General features: G+C 37.3%; 1 protein-coding gene and 1 pseudogene across 4 annotated transcripts in view; both read left to right on the forward strand.

Annotated features, from left to right (window-relative positions):
* The window catches only part of CDK14 (cyclin dependent kinase 14), a 546519-nt gene that overhangs the window by 337848 nt on the left and 187868 nt on the right, over positions 1 to 20803 (forward strand). For all 4 annotated transcript variants that reach the window (XM_019716536.2, XM_074340704.1, XM_074340703.1 and 1 more), the window contains one exon: positions 1149 to 1242. In XM_019716536.2, the coding sequence (XP_019572095.1) occupies positions 1149 to 1242 (94 nt within the window). The remainder of the gene's footprint in view (positions 1 to 1148; positions 1243 to 20803) is intronic.
* On the forward strand, positions 1705 to 3361 carry LOC109437359 (elongation factor 1-alpha 1; annotated as a pseudogene).

Below are 20803 nucleotides of genomic sequence, written 5' to 3' on the forward strand. Positions count from 1 at the left end.
CTGAACATCCAGGTCTTAGGAAGGCGGGAACCAAGTCCGTTCAGGGAACATCAGTCATAGGAAAGTAACCGTTCTTGCTAGTTCTCTGCCATTAATGTGAATTATGCCATCTACATATGCTAATTTCTTTCCGCTTTGTTCCCAAGTGACTTGTTCTTCAGAGTCCCAGCAGGGGTATCTAGCTCTCTGCCCATACAATGGATTGGTTGTTCCTGTTGGGTTAGGTGCAGGCTGCTGTGTCTGGGAGGCACGGTCTCGTGGTGCTTGTACGCTGCTGAACCGCCCTGCTAGATAGGAACTGTGGGCATGGAATGCTCAGCTAGGAGAGGAAGCTGACCATAGTAGATGGCTGATATAGTGAATAAAAGCTTAACAAATAAACTCGTAAAGGGAGCTGTTCTTCCTGCTGGAACATTCATGGAAGGCTTCATGGAAGAGATGGCATTTAAATTAGATTATAGAGGTTGGGTTGGATTGACATGTGAAGAGCAAATAGATGAAGAAGGAGGAAGTTCTAGGTAGTGGAGCAGTTTGAGCCAAGGTATATAGGTTTCTGCTTGGGCCGTGAGCAGATCAGTCTGGCTCAGAGATCCCCGGCGTAGTTGCCCTAAAGTACCAGAGCAGCCCTAGTCAATGCCTGGGCTTCAACTGAGACTGATTGAAACAGGATCTTTGGGGTTTGTGTTCAAATTATTTGCAGTTTTTATGTTTCCCAGATGATTTTGATACAAAGAGAGGTATGAGTCCTGGGCAGCTAGGGAGGAGAATACATTATGAATTTGTGAAATAGGGTTGGAAAAAGCCATTAGAACAACACTGTGGAGGCTTTGTGTATCAGGCTAAGGAGTTCCTTGACTGTGTCCATAAGTAAGGTGGAGCCACCAAGGCTTACATTTTATTGGTTCCCACTGTGTTCTGAGCCCAATACAGTTGCATCTATTTCAAGTCCTTTCAGGCCAGTAGGCAGAGATAGGGAGGAAAGTTCTGGGATCTAGGTATATGTGTCACACACAGCCCAGCTGGTGGTACTCAGTAAGAATATTATTGATTCATTGTTTCTTCTTTGTAGCTGTAGATGTTTTCATTCCAGACAGTTTTCTAAGCAGAATATATTGAAATTTTGTAACAATTCTTTCTTCTCTCTTTAGGGGAGTTGGTTGCATCTTTGTTGAAATGATCCAAGGAGTTGCTGCTTTTCCAGGAATGAAAGACATTCAGGATCAACTTGAACGAATATTTCTGGTAAGTTCATTACAGAACTCTTTTGAGAAAACTTGGTTTCTAGTTCATCCATTAGTGACACACTCTAGTGGAAAATAATTTTAAACAAATTTATTGGTTGTCACATTCAATTCTAACATACTTTTGGATCTTTGAAAAAGCAGGAAATTAGTTCAAAATTATGTTGTTTTTAAACTACTGCACATGAAAAATGTGCAAAAATGGTAAAAAAAAAAAAAAGATAGGATGTTAGAGGCAATATAGAGTAGTGGATAAAAATGAGGTTTCTGACAGAAAAATTGCAAATAATTTATAGACATACTCCCTTTCAAGTATGTGTAGCTGACTCCATCCCACTCCCACCCACTTACATGTGGGCTTGGATCAGTAACATTTTTCCATGAAATAGAACATAGAAAGAGGGTGAGGGGTGGAGAGGATAGTAACTTTAAAATGGAGCTTTTTCGCAATGAGTTTGCCACCAGGACACAGGTGTAGTGAAAACCACCGCTGAATCTAACCCAAAATGGGAAAGGAAAAGACACACATCAACATCATCATTGGACACATAGATTCCGGCAAGTCTATCACTATTGGTCATCTGATCTACAGATGTGGTGGGATCGACAAAAGAACCATCAAAAAATTTGAGAAGGAGACTGCCGAGATGGGAAAGGGCTCCTTCAAGTATGCCTGGGTCTTGGATAAACTGAAAGCTGAACGGGGGTGTGGGATCACCATTGATATCTCCCTGTGGAAATTCGAGACCAGCAAGTATTATGTGACCATCATTGATGCCCCAGGACACAGAGACTTTATCAAAAATATGATTACAGGCATATCTCAGGTCAACTGTGCTGTCCTGATTGTTGCTGCTGTGATTGGTGTATTTGAAGCAGGTGTCTCCAAGAATGGGCAGACCCATGAGCATGCCCTTCTGGCTTACACACGGGGTGTGAAACAACTAATTGTTGGTGTTAACAAAATGGATTACACTGAGCCGCCTTACAGCCAGAAGAGATACGAGGAAATCGTTAAGGAAGTCAGCACCTACATTAAAAAAATTGGCTACAACCCTGACACAGTCACATTTGTGCCAATTTCTGGTTGGAATGGTGACAACATGCTGGAGCCACATGCTAACATGCCTTGGTTCAAGAGATGGAAAGTCACCTGTAAAGATGGCAGTGCCAGTGGAACCACACTGCTTGAAGCTCTGGATTGCATCCTGCCACCAACTCGTCCAACTGACAAGACTTTGTGTCTGTCCCTCCAGGATGTCTACAAAATTGGTGGTATTGATACTGTCCCTGTGGGCCAAGTGGAGACTGGTGTTCTCAAACCTGGCATGGTGGTCACCTTTGCTCCAGTTAATATTACAACTGAAGTAAAGTCTGTTGAAATGCACCATGAAGCTTTGAGTGAAGCTCTTCCTGGGGACAATGTGGGCTTCAATGTCAAGAATGTGTCTGTCAAAGATGTTCATCATGGCAATGTGTCTGGTGACAACAAAAATGACCCACCAATGGAGGCAGCTGGCTTCACTGCTCAGGTGATTATCCTGAACCATCCAGGCCAAATCAGTGTTGGATATGCACCTGTGCTTGGTTGTCACACAGCTCACATTGCTTGCAAATTTGCTGAGCTGCAGGAGAAGATTCATCGTCATTCAGGGAAAAAGCTGGAAGATGGCCCCAAGTTTTTGAAATCTGGTGATGCTGCCATCATTGACACAGTTCCTCGCAAGCCCGTGTGTGTTGAGAGCTTCACTGACTACTCTCCTCTTGGCCGTTTTGCTGTTCGTTACAAGAGACAGGCAGTTACTGTGGGTGTCATCAAAGCAGTGGACAAGAAGGCAGCTGGAGCTGGCAAGGTCACCAAGTCTGCCCAGAAAGCTCAGAAGGCTAAATGAATATTATCCCCAATACCTGCCACCCCAGTCTTAATCAGTGGTGGGAGAACGGTCTCAGAGCTGTTTGTCTCAATTGGCCATTTAAGTGTAATAGTAAAAGACTGGCTAATGATTACAATGCACCGTTAAACCTTCAGAAGGAAAGGAGAATGTTTTGTGGACCATTTGTTTTTTTGTGTGGCAGTTTTTAAGTTATTAGTTTTTAAAATCAGTACTTTGTAATGGAAACAACTTGATCAAAAATTTGTCACAGAATTTTGAGACCCATTAAAACAAAGTTTAACGAGAAAAAAAGAAAAAAAAAAGGAGAAGCCAGGCCTACAGTTCTTCAGCCAGGTCTTCGGAGTTTGTATCATCAAAGATACATCATGTTGGTAGCATGTAGCTTTGACAGAATGTATTGATAATGGCACTTCACCTTCGTGGTCTTTGTCTCAAAACCGTAACCCCAGTCTAATCATGAGAAACACATCACACAAACCCAATTGAGAGACATTCTACAAAATAACTGACTAGTATTCCTCAAAACTGTCAAGGTCACCAAAAACAAGGAACGTCTGAGAAACTGTCACAATCCAGAGGAGGCTAAAGAGACATGACAGCTCAACGTAATGTGATATTTTGGATGGAATCCTGGAACAGAAAAAGAACATTAAAAATAAACTAGTGAAATCCTAGCAAAGTGGGAAGTTTAGTAGATACCAGCATATCAGTATGTCCTCAATTGGGACACATGTTTCATATAAGGTAAGATTTTTAATAATAGGTGAAACTGGTGAGAGTTATACAGGAACTCTCTGTACTATTTTTCATATCTTTTCTAAAAGTGTTCTAAAATTAAAATACTTAAATTTTTTAACATCTGAAAAAATAAAAATAAAAGACAATCTGGGTTTGTCACCTGCTTTGTCACCTTAGGCAAGGGACTTAGCTCTTGAGCCTTAGTTTCCCCATGAGTGAAATGAGGGATAATAATAACACCTACCTCACAGGTCGTTTTGAAGAATAATTGACTTAAGACACATAAAGTGCTTTTAGAACTATGCCTGGCATATAGTAAATACCCATAAATATAAGTTGTTATCATTTTTATCAAGTCATTTTTGTACCAAATATTTTTGTTCAATGGAACTTCCGCATTAGCGAGCGTTCACATGAACTTATTTAAAACATGGAATAAGAGCTAGACAACGTAAGTTTTTTGTTCAAAGGATTCAAACCATATACCTTGTTACAGTCAACCGCATTGTCATTATTTTCTCATCTTGAAAAAAACTCCCATATGAAATGACTGGGGCACATTTCAGTATGGACCATGCCAGGAAATGTACTTATTGGGTTATCATTCGTTTTAGTTATGTAAGTCCACCCTTAAAATGTAGCTTTCATAGTAAATAGAAGGACTGCCATAGGGTTAATAGATATGAACTGAGAGTGTCACTCCTGTGTTCACCTTGATGTCAGCATTAAAATGATAAGAAAAGGAGAATGGAAACTAGGGAATCAAAGCACATGTGATTCATCCATGCAGTATCCTAGATGCCAGACATCCCTGTCCACTCCCAACAGATGGACAAACAGCACAGTCCCTAACATTGCAGAAACCTTCTTCGAGGTGCTGCCCTATTGGTTTGTTCTCCCAGATGCTGTCTGTAGCCACTTCTTTTCCATTTCACTTAATTATTTTTTGTGATCCGTAAAGTCCCACACAATGTTCAACTAATGTCTTATGATTATAATAATAATGCAGCTTTAGAATGGAAAATCCTCACTATATCAAAAAGTATAAAAGTTGAAAAATCACTTTACCCTACTACCCAGAGACTATCACATTTGCTATTTTGATATATATCCTGCATTGCTACACTAGTTTAAAAAAATTGAATCATATCTTATATATATTTTGTTACTTTCTTTTTTTACTTAACAGTATGTAATCAACACCTTTCATTGAAAAATAAATCCAGAAACTTACCATCATTCTTAACGATGGGGAGTGTTTCATTGTATGGATAAAATACTATTTGCATAATCAACCCTATGTGATAGCTGGTTTACAGTGTTTAACTGTATAAAGTGCTGCCAGAAACATCCTTTGCCAGTTATCCTATTAGTAAAGAATAGTTATTAGAATTGAAAATCCTTAATGCAGTAAAATTTAATTTTCATACATCTATTGACTATTCTTACGTATCCATCCTTTCATCTAAACTCATGAAACATTTTCTTCTTCCTCTTCCCAAGAATATCTCTTACTGATTTCACTGAGATTGTATTGAGTCTATAGATTATATTAGGAAGAAATGATATAAAATTGAGCTTCCCCACCCAAGAATAAATTATATCTCTTTATTCATATTTTATGGCCCTAGCATAAATTTTTTTTAACCATATTTTCTTTTCCTTTTTTCTACTCTATCCTTTATTTTCATTCAATTATTTTGAATAACTTTTCTCCAGTTGTTTTCTTTAAAATAAAATAAATTTGTTCAAATATTGTATCATTGCAAAAAATAATAGAAGAGGGAATTTTAATGGACTGTAGTTCACATCATGTAGATTTTTATGCTAAAACATATCTTCAAATATTTAGCTTTTTAATTTAATTAAATGCTAAAGTATTATAATAGTAATAATATCGCTTATTTATATTCTGAGAATAATTTCCTAAACTTTAGATTGCACTAAACTGTTCACTCTTTTATAGCTATTGAACAATACTTAAATAACCCTGTCAAATTACTGGTTTTTATGGTCGAATCATTAGTTTACTGAATTTTTTATGTTAGCACACTTCAAAAGGGAATCACATAGAAAGAATATCTCCACTTATACATTATTACTTCAGAATAAAATTAAAATAAAAGGATATGGTTATGCTAGAAATGAGGTATACTTTATAGCAATAAAACCAAAAAAATGAATTTCATGAAAGCATAGTTTTTGATTAAAGCTTAGTCAAAATTTTCATTTTAAATGTTTTTTATAATGTGAGTAATTTGCAATAGGTGCTATCCTGTTGCATTGTTTCCTGGATGGAGATTTTGTTATTATGTCTTAATTTTATGGCCATAGTTTCTTAATTTTATGGGTATTCAGGGCCCTTTGAGCTATGCGAGGCTTTTAATAAATCAAAGAAATAAATCATTGTGAATTTCCCATAGGAATATTGATATACTAAACTACTGTTAGCTCTTGTTAGAGCACAGAGACCCTTAAACACAGATAAGCATCACGATTGATGGTAATAACTCCATCTTTTACTATAGTTATTATACATGTGGAGTGCTTTTTACAAGCAAAATGCCCTTTGGTAATTAGGAGATAAATATCATCATCTATATAAAATTGCTGTTTTACAATTAAAATGTTATGTTTTACCCTGAGGAATTAGACATGTTCAAAGAAAGAGAAATCTACAACTTTCTTTTGACAGTAAATGTTATCATCTTAACTATTTTATTTCCTCTGCTGAATTGTTTAACTTTGGAAATACTCCTTATATGTCATGTTCTACAAGCAGACTCTCTTAGGAGTTCTGAGATCACTGTAAGAGGACGTTGTATTAACCCAATATGGTTGAATCACAGGGAAAAAAATGCTCTTCCTTGGTGGCCTTTTACATCTGGTGTGAAGAGGAATGACTGTTAAAATGTAATTAAATCCACTTTCACAAGCTTATCATATAAACTGCTAGAAACTTTTTTTTTAAAGTGGCAGTTGTGTAACGAGCCTGGGGTAAAGCATTGCCAAGGAGATAATCAACTTTGAGAAGTTGTGAAACATGGGATTATTTGGTTTGCTTTATATTTTAATACAGGGATTAAGTCCGTTTATTCACCTGTGAGCTGTCTATATAAAAGTTAATAACTTTGAAGCACAAAATTAGTACTTTGTTACCCAAAATACCTAATATAATTAACTCCCATACACTGAGTCTTTATAACGAATGTGAAAGGCAACACGTATCAGTCAGTAAAGCCTTTGTATTTTTCTTTTGAAGGTTTTCTTTTCTTTTCTTTGTTTTCTTTTCTTTTTTCCTCTTTGATGGAAAGGAGCTGTTCACATGTTTAACAAGTCCAATGAATTCATTTCTACAACATCATCACTCCAGTGATATGTCTAAAGTGAGCTGGCTATGCTCTAATCTGAGGTTTCACCATTACATAATTTTCCTTGAAATTGTGATGTTCATATGCAAGAAAGGAAGAAAGTGATGGAATTTGGACAAATTATATTCAAGATACTTTGAATTGCCAGGTGAATGGGTACTTCTCTAAGCACTAACACCACTGTTAGGTGAAAAAGTGATTTATTTTCATTTCTTTAGCATTTCCCATTTTTTAATGTGGCATGATACATTCCCTTCACCTCTGTTAATTGCAAAAATGAGCAGTAGATATATTCATCCAGGTAAATATACAGAGGGTGCAAAGAAAATGTATACACGTTTTAAGAAAGGAAAAATCTGTACTGGTATATACTGGTAACAAAAGATGAATACAAGTCACGTTTGTCTTCTGCAATTACAGGATGTGCTCAAAGTGGTTGCCATCAGCGTGATTTTAATACAGTTTTTTCCTTTTTTAAAATGTGCATACATTTTTTTTTTGGCACCCTCTGTATATTCAGAGTGACAAAATCAGGACTAATAAAAAAAATTTGTATGTTAATCACATTATTCTGAATTGAAGAAGAAATCTGCTTGGTGGAACCCTGGGAATATGCATCTCTTTCAATTCACAACAGCTGGACAAATGTCAGAAAGTGCTTGCACAGCCACCTGAGACCTTTGGCACATACTTCTGGGCTTGTGTGTCTCCTGGCCCAACAGCCATTACAGAGGGGCTAGCATGATTCCGCCTGGGGGCCTGTCCTTCCTCTCCCTGCCTTTGAATTTTCTGAGCCCTGAGAGTCTCACCTTTCCCTGTCCTCTGGCTCTTCTGGCTTGTAATAGAATTTTATCCAGCAGTTGTTGGTTAACCTTTGTGTAATACGTTATTTGATTGGTAGTTATTAATATGTTTCTCTTAATGTATGTCACTCAGAATTTCAAAGTGCGTGGGTGTGAGTGTGTGTGAAAAGAGCCGCTTGCAACTTTGAAAGCTTCTACTCAGCCTGGCCTTAGAGTCAGATCTTTCCTTAAGCCTCTGTGTTTTGCAGTGAACTCAGTTCCAGTCCTTACTTCCCAATCCTGGCTCTGTTTCCAGAATCTTAGCTGAAAACGTAACCCTGAGATTTCACGATTTGCTAGGATAGCCATACAGCCTGCGAGAGAAAGCTGACACTGACTCCTTAGATGGTCATTACCATCCAATTGGATATAGCAGCCACATTATTAAGATGGACTGTTGGTATCACAGATCTGTGTCATCACTACCATTATTAGATTTACTTGAGGTCATTTCCACTGTACTTCAGCACTCTCTCTGCAGCACAAGTTACCATGGAAATGTGATTTCAGTAATGTCTTACAGCTCTAACCATTTTTAATTCTAAAAATGCATGACATTACAGGATTATGGGTAAAGGTCTGTGGGTGTTTAAAGATCAAATCACTAAGTAAATTTTTGTTAAGCATTGAAGAAAGTTTTGAAGTGGACTAAGGGAGACAGGACATCAGGCAGTAAGATGGTACAGAGTGGGAGTCTGTCCTGTATGGGTGGAATGTGCAACCTGGATGGTCAAGACTGGACTTCAATAGATTAAGGACTTTTTATCTTATTTTATCAATAAAGTAATAAGGAGACAGTACAATTTGTTTAAAAAGAGTGTTAAAATGGCATTTTAGCAAAATTCATATAATATGATATAATGATAAATTCAATTGTATAAAGACTGACAGTAGTAGAGCAGTAAGCAATACATGTTGGGGTGAAGGCTATTGAAAATATTAAACAATAGTTTTCAAAGTCAATTTTAGAAAAACAAAGTGGGGGAGATATACCTCCCACCCTGAAACAAATGCATCCTTTAATTTGTACATGCTTCTCTCAAGCTTTATCAATAGGCATAGGTATTTACACAATGGCAATTCTTTTTCGGAGTGTTAAATTTATCAAAAATAAAGCAGTTAAAAAAATTAAAAGCAGTATGAAAATAAATAAAAATCACCATTTAGAGATAACCAATGTTACACATTTTTGTATTTTCTAGGTTTTCACAGTTGGGTTAATAATAAATGTATGGTTTTTGTATGTAGCTTCTCTTTATCTTCACATTAAATAGGGAGCAATTTCCAAGCCATTAATATATATTTGAAAATATTATTTTAATGATACTATAATATCTTATAAATGTATTAACACATTGCCCTATTATTAGGTAATTTGCTTGTGGTTTTTATGCTACAGTAAGCATCACATATTTTTGTCCCGCTCAATTATTCTTTCAGCAGGATTATTAGGCATCTATTCTGTGCCCGGTACTGTGCATACAGGCGGTGGTAAACCAATAGACACAGTCCTTGCTCCTCTCAGATGTACTCTCAGCTGGGCTACATTTGAATAGCTTCCAGAAAGTCAAATCTGAAGGATGTTGTAAAACTGTTGTGATATGTCCCGGATGCAAATGATAAAGAAGAGAAAGGAGTCAAAATTACCTTCAGAGTTTCAAGCTTGGGGAACTACGTGATTAGTGAGGTCATTGAAAACAATGGAGATATTGAACGGGAGTGCCAGTGGAGGGAGAGGAAAAAGAGAGCTCAGGTTTCTGGGCTTCCTGTGTTAACAGGTGACCCCAGGTGGCGATGTTCTGTACACAGAACATACAGAATCAGGAGAAGGATGATCGTCAAGGGATCCATTCACCGAAACCAGACAATGGTGACTCCCAAACGATACTCATTCCTGACTGAGGAGAAGGTGGAGGGGGAGCCCTGCCTAAGCTTTAGGGATGTTCATGGTCTGGGGGTGGGGGAGTGACCAGGAGAGAACCAGTGCAGTGACATCAAAGTCAAGGGTGAGGGCAAGCATCAGAGAAGTGAAGGATAAGAAAGGAGGAAAAAAATCGCTCCCTTTAGGGAAATTATAGATCAACTCAGGTCTGTTTAAGTGGTGGGTGGGGAATATGAAGCCAGAGCCCTTCTTTTCTGTGTTTCCTTGGAGTGTTCCTCACACTGTGTAGTGTATCTGTTCAGTTAATGCTTTTAGCCCAGAGGAGGAGAAGGGTTTCCTGTCCAAGAAATGGACGTGTTGACACAGAAAATACATCTGAGTTTAATGAGGAAAGTTTAGACTATCCATGATTTTCAAAGGAGACTCATGATTCTCCTGTGTCTGAGAGATGCTGGAGTCAAGGTCGGCGTGGCCTCGAGGAGGCACTGTTCCAGCCCCTCCACTCCCGGCTCTGCTTTCATTAAGATTTTAATTGTGAAATAGATCCCACTGCTGAAAGAAAGGTTGAAAACCCCTGAACTAGTGATACCTAAGGTCCTCCCATGTCAGGAGTTCAGGAGAAGAAGGAAAAAAAAACTCCACGTAGAAGAAAAATGAAGGGAGATCCAGTGCAAATGAAGATGTTAGATAAATAAAAATTGAGTGATTCATATATGGAGAGACATTAGACAGATATTCTAATAAAGAAAGTTCTGTGCTCATAAGCCAATAGAAATTTTAGTAGTAAATTTCAGTAGGGTCATTTGTCTTACGAAAACAACAGGACAGTGGGATATCCCACTATAGAATAGCTCATCACATTACTTTTTGCAGAGAAACTTCTATTTGAAGATTAGCTGGCTGTTATGTAGAGATCTGAATTTAGTCCCATGGTGAAAAAATATTTTTTACCCTAAGTGATCTTGCATTTACATTATAGTGTTACAAACTTTCTGTAAATGGAAAATGAGAACAGTTTCCTGAAATCATTCACTTTCTCATTGTTAGTCATTTCTTCAACAAATATTTCTTATGTGGTTATTGTTATTATAGGCTAAATACTCATCCATATTCTGGGGAGACAGCCGCGTACAACATGGAAGTCCCTGTTCTCATGGAACTTATATTCCTCGAGGGGAGATAGGCAATAAGCAAATAAATAGATAATGAGTCTCCTAAGCATTGCATGGCAGGAACTACTTTACATATGGTGTTCTGGAGAGGTCTCTTAGAAGGTGATACTTGTGTATAGAGTGGAGGTAGTGAAGGCACAAGACCTGCAGCTACCAGAGAACAGGCATTTAGGTGGACGGAACAGCCACCTGTATGTGCTTAGTCATAATAACTTGAACATCAGGGTCCTGAGCCTGAATTTGGTGAATTAAGTATCATTCTTCCTCGTGCATCAAGGCGCTTCCAAATACTCTTGACCTCCTCTATCTTAGGTTGGTGCAAAAGTAATTGCGGTTTTGCAATTATTTTTAGCCTTTTAAACTGCAATAACTTTTGCACCACCCTAATATAAAGAATTTTCTTGTACGAGGAGCCCTTGTTTGGTGTGAAGCCTTGAATTCCTGTGTCTGTTACTATTCACACATCAGGTTGAGAGCATCAACAAAGAGATTTTGAGGACACCTGTATGCATGTTTCAAGTTGGACTTATGCTGCAGCTAGAGATTTAGGCTTCCTGATTTAGTTCACCGGAAATGTTGGTATAGGTAGAAGAAAGTGGGGAATGTTTCCATTTTGGAGAGTAGATGGTGATTTAGAGGAGAGAATGGAGAAACAATAGCTAGAGGACAAAGAAAGCCAGAGAACACTGTTTTTGAAAGTCAAAAGTAGAATTTCAAGAAGGGAAGATTCAACTGCATCAAATACTACAATGAGGTCAGTGGAGGATAGTGTTGAGAAAAGGCCACTGGTTGGTAACTTCTGAGGGAGTAGTTCCAATAGCATTGGGTATTTTAAGTCAGATTACAATTGGTTTAAAGAGGAAGTAGGTAGTGAAAAATCGGAAGCTTTGAGTATAGACAATTTCATTGAAAATTGGCTGAGTGAACAGGATTGGATGTCACCTCGAGGGTATTTTAAAAATCAAGATGTACAAATTGTATAATATAAGTATTTATAAAATAATGAAGACTAGGATGTTTGTAAGGTAAAGGACACCAAATATGTGAGAAAGCATATTTGATGGATCAAGGTGTGGAGTAGGCAAGAGTAGTCCTGCACTGGTGCCTTGAAAATGTGGATGAAAAGCTTTTCTGAAAGATAAGAAAGAAGAAAGGGAAGGAAGGAAAGGAGGATTTAAATAAATATTGTAGATGAGAAAAGAGGAAGTTGATGGTTTCATGATCTGCCTGATTCTTAAATGAAAGGGAGGGGGTGTGGCGAACACAGTGATGTGCATATGGGGATCCGATCTTGTAGGGAATGGGTAATATTCGCAATGCTGCTGTAATATCACATGGTTTATAACTGTGATATGACAAGAGAGGTAGTTGCTGACCACATTTGTTAATCAATTGTGGATCTGATACTTGTATTATAGAAACAGAAATGCTGTATTTCTCATTTCTATGATTTGTAATAGTTTACTTTTTTATTACCATAAGATTGCTTTTTGGCATATCCATCCTACCTTTAAATATTTCCCAACTGTAGTAGTTTTTACCAAAGACTTCTGTAGGCAGTGGTTCACATCTGTGGTCTGTCTTGAAAATGTGTTAACCTAATGTATGCCTATTTTGTGTATATATGACTTTATTGTCAGTATATGACTACTTACTGGCTGTTGCAGTTATTCCTTGTCATGTAACCACCTCAAAACTCTGGGTTAAATTAATAGCAGTCATTTTTTAACATGATCTGTCTTCGTGTCAAGGACAGGAATTCAGTAAGGTATAAGCCAAGTAGTTCTGGACTTGGGGTCTCTCATATGGCTGCAGACAGATGGTGAGTGGATCGGAAACAGTCAGAAGCTGCAGCAGTTGAGGACTGGCAAACATCTCTCTCTTCATGAGTCTTGAGGCCCTGCATGGATTTTCTTCATGGGGCCTAGTTTGAGTTTCCTCATGGTATGGAGGTTGGGTTCCAAGAGTGAGTATCTTAAGAAGACCAGATGGAAACGGCATGGTTTCTCTTAACTTGGCCTCAGAAGTCGTACAGTGACTCTGTTCGTCAAAGCAGTCACAAATCCTCTCCTAGAATCAAGGGGAGGGGACACAGACCCCACTTCTCCATGGAAAGAATGGCAAGAATGCCAGGGCCATATTTTAAAACTCTAAAACTGAAATAATGTAAATTTTCATTAGGGAATATCACCAAGTTGAGCTGATGAACAGCTTTGTAGGAAAAAAACAATCTGGGAAACAATTTTTTCGAGCTTCTTAATTTTTATCGTTTCCCTCACACTCCTTATAGTCATTACGGTACTGCTTCCCATGATAATATGAAAGTGTGAATTGTCAGAGTGTTATTTGCTGGGTCATAAGGTCCCTCATTTGCTCACCCTCCTTTTTTTCCTTGTTTGACTAACAAGTTCACAGATGTGTCGGACTGAAAAAGATGGTGAAGTATTGCCATAGTGCAACACATCTGAGGCAAGTGAGGAGGTGGTGACACTTCTTAGCAAATTCTCAGAATGCTATCCATAAAGTAGATTTTTATAACTCAAATTCTGCCTCAAATTTTTTTTTTTTCATTTGTAATGTGCTCCCACATCTAAGTCTTTTATTCCTCAGAACATCACATATGTTACTTCATGTGATAGGTGGCAGCTAAGATGCTCCCTGTGATCCCCACCTCCTGGTATTTCTGCCCTTATGGAATTCCCTCCCCCTGAGTGTGGGCTGGACCTACAGACATGCTTCTAATGGACAGACAATGGCAAAAGTGATGAGCTATTACTTCTGAGACTAAGTTACAGAAAGATTGCTACTTCCTTCTTGCTCGCCCTCTGTTACTGTCTTGCTGGCTCACTCTGAGGCAACCCAGCTGCCATGTTGTAAGTTTCTCTATGGAGGGACCCTCATGCCAAGGAGTGGCAGCTGGTGAAGACCTGAGGCGTGACGGCAGCCATGTGAGCGAGCTTAGACGTGGCTCTTCCCCCAAGTGAGCAAACCTCTGAATCCACAGCCATAGTTAACTCTTTCATTGCTATCTTGTGAGAGACCCTGAAGCAGCACCCAGCTAAGGTGCTCCTGGATTCCTGACCAACAGGAACTTTGAGATAATAAATGTTTGTTACTGAAAGCCATGAGGTTTTAGAGTAACTTGTTCCACAGCAATAGATGACTAACACATCTTTGATCCCATGACCAAGACAGGGTGGGTACTATTACTGTCGTTTTATACCTGAGGAAACGCTGCAGGGATGATACTCGTATGAACTTTGCTAAGAAGTGCTCGAATTGAGACTAAATCCTAAATCTGCTGACCTTTTCACCAAAAACTCTTGTTTCGTAGTTGTTTGGTTGTTTTTTCTCTGATTCGTAACCAGTAATATGCAGGAGATGACTAGGGAATCGTCTGAATACACATTCTTAGGTCCATGCAGGGCCTCTGAATCAGAACCTTGGGACAGGCCTCTATGCTTTTGAACAAACAAGCAGGCCCTAGTTGATGAGTCCTCCTGCTTGAAAAACTCCAGTCTAAGAGATGCATGTTTTCAATTTTCTGGCCTGATGTGGCAACCTAAAAACCTAGATTCTCCAGACATACTCTCTAGAATATAGAAATCTTTATTCAGTCAGACTAAATCCTATGTGTCTTACAGGGATAGTTTTGATATGACCCTCCAGGGGCATGTCCTCATAATGAATATATTTGAGGGTTTCTTTCACGTGGCTTTGTGTTATAACATTAGGTGACTATTATTAGAATTGTGTACACAAGCAAACCAAGATCTGCAATCATCACATCCCAGCACTGTAACTTCACATCTGTCCTGATCACTGATGAACATTCTGGTTCCCTCCCTCAGTTTGCAACCTACATTTTCTTATACCTCAGAAGACTTTACCCGCAAGGAAAAAATCTGTCTAGGCTGTTAATCTTATTGTGAGGCATGAGTTCATTTAAAATCTGACCTTGTATCATTTCCTGCCTGACCCCCTGCCAGAAAAAAAAAGCCTCCTCAAAACATCCTATCCTAAATGGATCTCTCATGTCTCATTATCATATATCTTGATAGAAAGCTATGGCTGTTTGATTAAAATTTATCATATAGAATAATCTACCCAACTCATTGGAGCATGTCCTCTAGAGAACAGTTTTATCCTAAGTCAAGTTAACAAATTATCTGACCTTGGAGCTGAATTTGTCCTCTATCTCACTCATCTCTTTTGAAAATGACAGGCATATGTTTTTGAGGTAGTGTTGAGGCTATGGCATTTTTAAAAATTTTTCCTAAGAATCTCTTTATCTATAAATTTAGTTGTACTGGAAAGTATTGAAAACCTTCTATTTTATGTATTTATTTATTTTATTTTAAACCCCCAGCTTATTTATTTTATAAATGGAGGTATGTATCTCCCACCCCCTGCCTCTGGCAACTACCAGTATAGTCTCTATATCTGTGAGCTTTGTGTTTTGTTTTGTTTAGATTCCACATAAGTAAGATCACATGGTATTTGTCTTTCTCTGTCTGACTTTTTCACTTAGCACCGTGCCCTCAGGATCTATCCATGTAATAGCAAGTGGCAAGATTTCATTCTTTCTACAACTGAATAATATTCCACTACATATATGTATATATTCAATTATATATATATATATATATATATATATATATATATATATATATATATATACACACACACACACAAACATATATACCAGGGGTGTCAAAAAAATGTATACAAGTGGACACCTTTGTCAACATTGCTCAAGCAGTAGTTCACTGTAATCAAAAGTGTCTGGATGCTGATGGTAACCACTTTGAGCACCTCTTGTAATTGCAGAAGTCACACATGATTTGTATTCATCTTTTGTTATTGGTATATATTGAGTATTACAATTTTAATATAGTTTTTTTCCTTTCTTAAAATGTGTATACATTTTTCTGCCACCCTCTGTAGATACAAAATTAGTACTACCCATGTATAATGCGCACCCTTACTTTTCCCTCACAAATTTGTGCAAAACAGGGTATGTGTAATACCCTGCAAAATACGGTAAATATAACCCGTCTTTCTAAATATTTGAAATATTTCCCTCTCCCGTGAATTTTCCTCTGATTTCCCAATTATAAATTTTCTCCTCTTCTCCTAGACCTCTTGCTCTTTACCCAAACCTCTCTGTTGTTTTCCTTCAGTTTTGATCTTATAGTGCAATTCTTTTTGCTATTCCCCTAATAGAGTTTAGGATTTGGGAGTAGGGGTGGGGGAGAAAGGAGTATTTTATGTGGATCAGATATTAGCGTGTACCCTGACGCTGCAGAAATAGACTCATGACAATAGAATTACTGCATTTCTTAAACTTCACTGTGTTGGTTTTTTTTTAAATGCATCTTTTGGGAGAACTCTGTGGAGATGACATTAAGAACCACTTTAAAAATTAAAGACAATTTTGCTTCTTTCATTTATTTGTTTGAAAATAGCTGTGAGCTCATGTTTTCCTTTAGTTTTTCCTTTTGCAGTTCTTGTTCTAATAATATGTAAATCACTATCATTTAACATTCAAATGCATGGTTCATTTTATTGAAGCTCAGTAGAACAAATTACTACCAATTTGCCCTAATTAAAATTTATTATTTAAAATGTTTCATGCTTTGAAAGAAAACCCATAAAATGTACCTAAGCCATCAAAAAATTTTTTTTTCATGTTTGCCACGTGAAAAGTAAATAGCTGAAATTTGTTAATAAAACCTTTTTTGAAGAATAATATTGAGCTTATTTCTCAGATCCCATCTTATTCCCAATAAAATGAAATATTATTTCTCACATAGAGTAGTGAAGTATGCATATTTGAATCTGATTATTGACTCTTTGGATGTGATTCATTTCATTCAGCAATTGTGAGTGCCTATGATATGCCCAGCAGTGGGCTTCAGTGAATTTTTATTTTGAAGAAGTTTGGCACAGTTTTCATTGAGTTTTCTTTGTAGTACTTACACTGGGAGTGCTACTCTGAGGAAACCAGGAAGCGAAAATAAGGAAACTAAATATGATTGACAATTCCTTATTAGTTTTCTTCCTTATAGTGAGAATTGTGTTTAGACAGAATCAGGTAATGTATAGAATGTCTCATCTCTTCATTGTGAGTTTCCTGATATACCATGACGTCAAATTGGATGTGAAATGGGAAAGGAATTAACGTTAGTGAAATTATAATCCTCTATCTAACACAGAAATGTTAAATGAATGTAATAGTGTTTGTTCATCTTTTCAAAGATTAAGCTCAATTTTTGTAGACAATAAAAGATGCTATTGTATGGGAAATCTTGATACCTTCCATTCAGTTTTGCTGTGAACCTGAAACTGCTCTATAAAATAAAGTCTATTAGAAAAGAAAAAATAAAAGATGATGTGGATGGATCAAAGCAGAATACGGTCCATAAAATCCATTCTCCTCTTCTGAGTCAATAATAAGATTCCCCTTTCAGGAATTATGTCTTACTTCTGTCAGTGAGTCACTGTGTGGAAAGGAATAGACACTTAGGCAATAAAAATATGTATTGCCGGCAATTGAATGGAAGCTGTGGTAGGTGGGGCAGGGCACAAAGATCAGTAAATATCAGGTCCTGAATCAAAATGGCTAGCAGTATAGTAATGAGATCAGGTTGATAATCATTACTTGGGGAGAAGGGCGTAGGGTTGGGGGGCACTGCTGATGATCAGTCTTCTTCCTGTGTGTTTAAGTTGATATGAATTGGTTAAAATAGGAGTATTTGTTTATTTGAAAAGATCTATATTAATGTTATTCAAAAAAGGTAAGAGGATCTACACCATATTGTCCATCACACAAACTCACTGACTTTGATAGAAATCAGTGAGCCTTTTGCCTTTGAGTTGTAAGATAAAGAGTGCTCTATATGTTAAAACGTAAATATTTTCTGACTTACAAATACTTAACTATTATTAACTACCCTGTTTCCCCAAAAATAAGACCTAGCCGGATAAGCAGCTCTAATGCATCCTTTGGAGCAAAAATTAATATAAGACCAGTATTATATTATATTATATTGTATTGTATTATATTATATTATACCCGGTCTTATAGTAAAATAAGACTAGGTCTTACATTAATTTTTGCTCCAAAAGATGCATTAGAGCTGATTGTCCGGCTAGGTCTTATTTTCAGGGAAACATGGTAGTAAACTATTCTGTCTTAGGCAACACTTAGCTTTTCTTTAATACCAATTTGAAAAGAAAATGACTCAGGCATACATACCATGAAATGGTTGCATTTTCTCTACTGATACGTGTGTTTCTTTGTATTCTAGTTTCCAAGGTAATGATTTTATTCATGAAAATGCTACAAGAAGCAAGCTGGTTTTGAAAAATAAATAAATAAATAAATAAATAAATAAATAAATAAATAAATAAATAAATAAATAAATAAATGGCTTGCTATTCCTTTGCTCAGAAAGTTAGAGAGCTGAAAGAAACACACAGAACGTTCATTTCCTCTTGCCTTTTGACTTACCTTCAGCTGGTAGGCCTGCAGGCCAAGAACCGAATTTGACAGATGCCAGGAATCTAGCCTGTAATTTGAATTTACTGCCCAAAACCCTATATTAAGGTAAAAAGAACTACAAATATGTCTGCCATAAGCTACTTCCATTTCACTGCTTAGCATTTGACTGTCTCTTGTGCCCCTGCCCCCCCCCAAACAGCTGTGCTTTATTTTCGCTGATGTGCACACTTATTCCAGATTATTTCCACCGATGTCAGCCAAGCCTGGCAAGCCAAGCCGTATGTTTATAGCACTGGATAGAATCCAAGAAAGTATTAGAAGGACGTGGCTACTCTTGCAGGTACAGAAAAAGATGCTGAATTCCCGTCGGTATAAGTAGTTCTTCAAAGTGTTTGTTCTCTGAGAACGCTTTTTTCCTTCCCACATACCACAGGCTGCTCTTTGGTACGTTGTTATGCTTCAGAGCTGCCTGTGGCAATCTTTAGGACAAGTTTTAGAAAGTATGAAAAGACAAAGTTAAGAATTCATTTGAAGAGGGTCTTTCTTAAACCTTTAAAGAAGGAGATACTCTAAGTGAAGTCTTCACATCGGCTGACAACGTCCAAGAGCAACTTGTAAAGGGAATGAATCAGAATGCCTCCTCGTGTTTCGGGAAACATCATACTAACTAAGGCCAACATGTTAACTAAGAGGAAGGCATATTTTACAAATCAGTGCATTTCTAAATCTTTTATTTATATTTGTTTGGTCTTCACTGAAATAAAGTTTATGGGGGCAAGGTAGGCATATAGCAGACCAGTTTTTCAGAAATATGTAACTCAGTGAAGAAACAACCACAAATCAGCAGGCAAAAGTATTATTTTTTGTTTGTTATTGTTGTTCTTGGATTTGGTTTTTAGTCTTAGAGTCTCTGAAAACTCAGTGTTTACCTTCTCTCTCTCTTCAGCAGCTTTTGGTTAAAAATGCTTCCTTCTCTTCTGTTCTAGTTCATCTATTTATGATAAAATTTTATCCCAATGAAATAGATTTTTACATATTGTGAAAGAACAGAGCACTGTCCTTAGGATGACAGATTAATTACCTGTTCCCCGTAAGGGAGCCCAGTAAGGATTTGAAGACATATCAGTGCTGATAGCTTACCCCTAAGGTCTGTGTGTTCTAGCAAAAGTAATGAAAAAAGGAAATTCAGGCCTGCTACTGACTCTCAGGATACATAGCTTTGATAATACCAGCCTGTCGTTTCTGATGATAAGATAAAAAATTCACTCAGAAAAGAAAGAAGAAAGCAAATGAAGAGATTTTATCCACAGTAGGTTGTAGCATAACCTGCTTGAGAAATAATATAGTGTTAATGCAAACATAACATGAAGGTACCTTCAGTAGTAGCTTGGCTTTTTATTTTTTCCTTCTTGGAAAAAGCAATACTTTTTTTCAAAATAGGAATATAAAAAGAGACTTCCCTTTTATCCTATCACTCTGTACTTTAATCAGAAGATTAATATTTAATTGATTCCACTGAAACCCAAGGGGAAAAATTAGGATATGATGCAGTAATCTGTGTATTCTTCTCCTAGCATGTTTGAGCAACAAAGTTGGTTGATCTGAATGCTCGGTACTGCCTCCATTAAAATAATCCACACATAAATCTTTCCTATGACTGTAGCCATCAGAACTTAAACTCGACTGTTGTTGTCAAAGCTCTTTCTCTTGGCATAATACTGTATTTAAGCCAGGTATAAGAAATATAACCATCTGTAATAAATTTATAGAACTTATACCTCCAAGTCATGCTAGATACTAAATATAAAAGGATTTATATGTCAAGGATTTTTTTAAGATAAATTCTGGAATGAAAGCTCACGATCTCTGGACTGCCTTTGGGAGACCCAACTTCTAGTCTTAGCTCTATTTGTAGTTGGACATGCTGAAGCAGGATTCATTTCTTTACCTATAGAATGAGGCTAGAGTATCCAGAGCTTTCAAAAAAATTTTTTAGAATGTAATTCTGTTTCAACATAAATCTCACCTATAACCCTGAGACCCCAAATCCCTCCTGCTTGACCTTCCTCCCCTCCACAATCGTGCTCCTGTGCCTCCAAGCAATTGTAAAACTCCAAGGAACATAGTATGAGAACTATGAATGGAGAGATATACC

Source organism: Rhinolophus sinicus, linkage group LG09 (assembly GCF_036562045.2).
Source record: "Rhinolophus sinicus isolate RSC01 linkage group LG09, ASM3656204v1, whole genome shotgun sequence".
Taxonomy (NCBI): Eukaryota; Metazoa; Chordata; class Mammalia; order Chiroptera; family Rhinolophidae; genus Rhinolophus; species Rhinolophus sinicus.